The following is a 5,722-nucleotide window of genomic DNA, read 5'->3' on the forward strand; positions in this document are numbered from 1 at the left end:
AAACCGAAAGGAGGAGGAATAAGAAGTAGAGCACGCGATGGACACAGTGGTTTTTCCAGTGCACGAGCGCCCGCCGCAACAACGCCACTTTTACTTGAGCACGAACTCAACCCACGCCCCGTCACAACCAACCCTGCATGGGCTTTATACCCCGGGCCAGCGCTGGGCACGAACCCCACGCCTCCTACCCAGCCGGGCGCCCGATCGGCCCACTCTGCTCGCGCCCACCCCGCGCACGGGTCATGGCGAGCCCGCAGCGATTTCCACGCTCGCCCTGAGCAGTTCACCAATGGCGTACGGCTACTACGGCGCGTCGCTTGCACATACACGCGCACCCAAACACTACACAAGCACGCATACACACACACCCGCCACCGATCGCACCCGACACGCCTGGTGCGCGCACGCACGCGCACCCGATGTGGTAGCCGTGGCTTATTGGCCAACACTCATCCCCTAAGCCATATTATAGAGGAGTGTCGACACCTCGACATCGACGTCGGCGAGAAGAGCCTGCTCCGCCGCCTCTGCCTTCCGCGGCCTCGTGCACTCGCGCTAGCCACAATTGTAGGAGCGGCCACGTCGCTTCCCTCCGCCGCCCGATGCTGAGCTGTCAGCGTCTTCATCGTCGTGGTCGAGGCCACCACCTCCCTGACGCCGTCGCGCTGCCCACTGCATCGCAGTCAGCATGAGTTGGTCGTCCCCTCGCTCGCCACCGTGACCTCTCCTCGAACGCTTTCAGCTGCACAAGCGCCTCCCCGAACGGCATCTGCTCCACATCGCAGAACCGAGTCCAACAATCGGGACCGAGTCCAGCAACTTCTTCACCATAACCGGGTCATCCAGTGTTGACCCCAACCCCACGTAGCGCACCTCCATGCCGCCGATCTTCCCGGCGAAGGAGTCCAGTGACTCCCTGTCCGCCATGCGCAGCCAGTTGAAATCGTTGCGGAGGGTGGCCAGTTGTGCCGCCCTGACATGATCTGCACTGATGAATCGTGCCTTAAGGCTGCTCCACACCTCCGTCGTCGTCTTCTTCAATGACATCTGCAGCATGATGTCCTCGGCGAGCGCTCCGAGCAGGTAAGCCCTCGCCGTCTTGTTCTTCTTCGGGTTGACCGCAGCGGCATCCGCTGGAGCCACCGCCTCCCATAGCCCATGTACGTCGAGGTTCCCCTCGACCTTGATCGCCCACATGGTGTAGTTGTCACCGGTGAGCGCCGGTCACCGCAGGGACACCGGATTGCCTGCTCCGCTAGCGTACGACACAAGTGACATCGCCGGCGATCACCCCCGCAACCGCAGCTCTGATGCCAATTGTTGGCACCGAAGCCCTCGCCTTAGCTCACCGCAGCTCTCTCTCTCTCTCTCTCTTTCTCTCTCTCTCTCTCTCACTCAAACGGAAAGGAGGAGGAAGAAGAAGTAGAGTACGGGTGGACACGGTGGTTTCTCCGGCGCACGAATGCCCGCCGCAACAATGACACTTTTACTTGAGCACCAAATCAACCCACGCCCCGTTACAATGAACCCCACACGGGCTTTATACACTGGGCCAGCGCTGGGCATGAACCCCACGCCTCCTACCCAGCCGGGCGCCCAATCGGCCTGCTCTGCTCACGCCTACCACACATGGGTCGCGGCGAGGCCACAACGATCTCCACACTCACACTAACCAGTTCGCCAACAACCTACGGCTACTACGACGCATCTCATGCACATACACATGCGCACCCAAACACTACACACGCCCGCCCGCCACGGCTCTGATCGCACCCGACACGCCTGGTGCGCACACGCACGCGCACCCAACGCAGTCGCCGTTGCTTATTGGCCAACAGTGTTCACCTCTGGTGCATATGCACCTGAGAGCCGAAATGTCGTGTCCCCTTGGAGCAATCATCTCTCACTATAGTGATTTAAACCAATGATGAAGTTCCTCATCGGCATACATATTATGCAACTCAACCGGGATTTCAACTTTTTTCCTAAAAGTCTTGAGGATCATGAACAATAAGTTCCTCAAAAGTCTCCAGGGTTTGCAATTGAACCTGCAATTCTTGCTTCCTCTTCTTATTATGCCCAAACACATTAGCAAATTCCGCCCACTGTATGGAAGGAAATAGAGGAGGTGCCGGAGGTTGAAGATGAACAGTAAGAGGACGACATTCGTTGGATTTGCATCGTATGGCTCGGATAGAATCGAGCAAAACATATTCTTGTTTTCCATCTCTCAGACTAAAAAAAGTAAATATATCTAAAAAAACTTCCCAAGTAAATCAGTTCAAAAAAAGAACGAACTACTCGAGTATACTAATCTGCGCGCGGTTACAGATATTGATCAAACTCATGGGGACCTACCTTGGTCTGCCCATCCTCTAGCAAGTCGTACTTCCAGCTATCAGCTCCGTCGACGCCGTCCACGTACTCGCGTCCCTCGGCCGCCGCGCGCCGGCGCTTGGCCACCCGGTCGACGACACGCTCAAGGGCGACGTCGAACGCGTCTTTGAACGTAACCCCCTGGGCCGCCGGGTGCCGGTACATCACGGTGGGTATAAGCTGGATGACCCGCTCCCGCATCTGCGCCACCTTCTCCGGCGGTATCCTACGGAGCACCTCCTCGATGCTGACGTTGCGGCCGACCACGTCGCCGTGATGGATGAAGACGGAGTAGCTCCGGTAGTCCCTGGGCAGGTGCCAGGTGTACTGGAGGTAGGCGGAGATGGGGTGGAAGAAGACGGGGATACAGCCGGCGAGGATGGAGTCGAAGGTGGACTTGCGCGTGTAGCCGTCGCCGCGCGGCTGCATGCAGAACTGGGCGCTCTCGAGCAGGCGCATGGCGTGGCCGGGCACGTAGTGGTTGAGCTTGCCGAGCAGAGAGCAGCGGCTCGACTTGCCGCACTGCTCGATGATCTCGGCGCGCTCGGGCCCCATACCGTTGCCACGGGGACGGGGCCAGCCGGCGAAGCACCAGAGCCACGCGCGGTCCAGCCGGCGCATGCGGTCCTGCCAGCCGGTTACCTCGGCGTCGGAGGAGGGGTGGAAGTGCGACGGGAACGGCACGGCGAAGTCGTTGCCGTGCCGCGCGCTGGCCTCGGTGTTGAGGAACGTGGCGTTGCGGATGGCCAGGTCGTAGGTCATGAGCGTGTTGCCCCAGCCGGTTGAGTCCGGGCTGCGGAGGAAGTCCCATGTGCCACGCCCGGCGACGAGGAAGTGGTCGCGCCCGCCCATGGCGCGCCACTCTGGCCGCCGCGCCAGCCAGTCCATCAGGTCCCGAGACAGGGCGTCCCGCACCGGGAGGTCATTGTTGCCCAGGTGCATCGCCGCGTCCAGGCCGGCGTAAAACGGGATGTACACAACGGCGGCAGTGGCGGGGTCGGCCGTGAGGCACTCGTACCGCCGCATCCGGGCGTGGAAGATGATGCTCAGCATGAACTGGTCGGTGTCGTAGGCGCCCCGCTCCGGCAGCGACCCGCCCTCGCCGCCGCCCGTGATGGGCGGGCCGAACCCGTCGTGGGACACGTCCTTGCACACGTCGGAGGAGGCCGAGACCCGGTGGCACTGGCGGACGAGGTCGGCGTTGAACCGCGGCGGCAGGTCGTACATGTACACGTACCGGCCGGCGCATGGGTCCCGTAGGAAGAAGCGGGGCACCGAGAAGAACGCCGACGGCTTGAGCTGGAGCACGGTGGGCGCTGCCACCGTTGCGCTGCCTGATTTTTGCACGCTGGTGGAGAAGTGGTGGTAGAATACCATGGCCCAGAAGACGGTGTAGAGGAGCGCGAGGTAGAAGAGCCGGGACGGCCGCCGGAGGCCTCTCTCGGTGTTCTGCTTGCCATCGCCGTCGTCGGCGGAGTGCTGCTTGCCGTCAACGTCGTTGACTGCGGCGTCCAGGTCCCTCTGGAGGCTCCGCGAGAAGGGCTTCATCGGTGTTGCTGCCGTGCGTGTGCTATGCGGCATTCGGCTATAGGGCAGGGCGGGGCAGGACGGCAGGGTGCTAGTACAAAACCCTTGTTTAATACTGTAATCTTTTTCCGTTAGGGCATCGATCGAGGTTACTCGTATTCGTCGTCGAGTTGACCACATTAATGGTACTGACACACACACATGTGCTTGCATGCATGTATGCATGGTGGCAATGTCTTGTGCTTCGAGCAGCTTTGGATCCCGCGTGCGTGTATTAGAGCATCTCCAGCCGTTGGCCTATCAGGGGCGCCTCAAATCATCGTTTTGGGGCGTGCGTGTATTAGCATCTCCAACTGTTGGCCTACCAGGAGGCGCCTAAAATCGCCGCCTGGGGTGACCCGGCGTAAAAAATGGGCCTGGGGCGAGTTGGTCCCCAGCCGCCGTCCCCAGTGCCGGCCCAAGGTGCGTTCAAAAAATTTAAAAATATAGCAAATTAGCCGAAGTTCGGCGACGTTCGGCTTTGAACACTACAAATTTCGGCATATATTAGACATGTTCGCGGATTTTCATTACATGCATAGTAAACTAATAAAAAAAAACTTGCTGAACGCCGAGTAGTTGGCGTCGTCGCCGCCGTCGTCTGCCTTCTCCTCTTTGACGCGAACGCCCTAGCTGGACCCCTCCCCGGCGTCGCCATGGCGGGCTGGTGGCGGTGGCGGCGCGTCGTCGTCGTCGCTGCCGTCGATGATGACGACTCCTGTTTCGTCGCGGCCTCGGCGGCGCTGCGAGAAGCGCCGCAGGACGGCACACCGGCGCTCCCTCGCCATCTTCAGGGAGTCCTGGCGTGCCCATTCAAGGGCCGCGTCGTCGTCGAGCTCGACCTCCTCGCCGTGCTCCTTCTTCACCGCCGCCAGCCCCGGTTCCTTCTTCACCGGCGCCAGCCCTGGCTCTGTCTTCACCGGCGCCAGCCCCGGCTCCGTCTTTGGCTTGACGAAGCGCGGAGGAGGAGCCGACAAGGAGGCGCGCCGGCCGCCCTCGTTGATGACGATGCCGGCTGCGAGTGCGCCGGCCGAGCGGCGTCTCCGCCGCTGGCTCGGCCTTGACGCCGAGCAGCGTTGGAGTGCCGGAGGAGTGGGAGGAGGAGCGCGAGGAGGAAGAGGAGGAGGAGGTGCCAAACCTCCTTGGCGCCCATTGCCCGTCGCGTCGGCGGTGCGCCGGGACGGCCGCCCTCGCTGGGGGTATGCCAACGGCGGGTTGTTGCCGCCCTCGAGGTGCGTCAGCACGCCCTCAAGGGTGCGGCCGGGGGCGCCCCACCACAGGTGGCGCCCCTCGCTGTTCTTCGGGCCGCCGACCACCGGCGCGCCGTTGGTGGACACGAGCCGCTGCTGCTGACGCCGCTCGAAGTACGCCGCCCAAGCCGCGTGGTTGTCGGCGGCGTACTAGGGGAGGGAGAGCTGGGCGTCGGTGAGGGATGCGCGCATGATCTCGACCTCGTCGGCGAAGTACGAGGGTTTGGCCATGGCGTCGGGCAACGGGGGAATGGGCACTCCCCCGTTGCTGAGCCTCCAGCCCGTCGGCCCGGCGCGCATGTCCGGCGGCGCCGGGATGTTCGCCTGGAACAGGAGCCACGACTCCTGTTCGCGGAGCGAGCGGCGGCCGAAGCCGTTGGCGGCCGCCTCGTCGCCGGGGAAACGTTCGGCCATCGGGAAAGGGGATGGAGACGGAGGGGTGCGGTGGCTCGGAAAAGGGAGGGCAGGGAGAGAGCTCGGCGGCGGTGCTCGGGAGAGGTGGCGCTCACCAGAGGCGAGCGAGGCCATAT

The 5,722-nt window shown here is 62.4% G+C and overlaps 1 protein-coding gene across 1 annotated transcript; it reads right to left on the minus strand.

Moving 5' to 3' along the window:
* Positions 1–2,011: 2,011 nt before the first annotated feature.
* On the minus strand, positions 2,012–3,962 carry LOC123064362 (xyloglucan galactosyltransferase KATAMARI1 homolog). The gene has a single exon (XM_044487853.1). It carries the CDS (start codon positions 3,955–3,957, stop codon positions 2,326–2,328), a length of 1,632 nt encoding a protein of 543 aa, XP_044343788.1. The 5' UTR covers positions 3,958–3,962; the 3' UTR covers positions 2,012–2,325.
* Positions 3,963–5,722: the final 1,760 nt, after the last annotated feature.

This window comes from Triticum aestivum, chromosome 3B (assembly GCF_018294505.1).
Source record: "Triticum aestivum cultivar Chinese Spring chromosome 3B, IWGSC CS RefSeq v2.1, whole genome shotgun sequence".
Lineage (NCBI taxonomy): Eukaryota > Viridiplantae > Streptophyta > Magnoliopsida > Poales > Poaceae > Triticum > Triticum aestivum.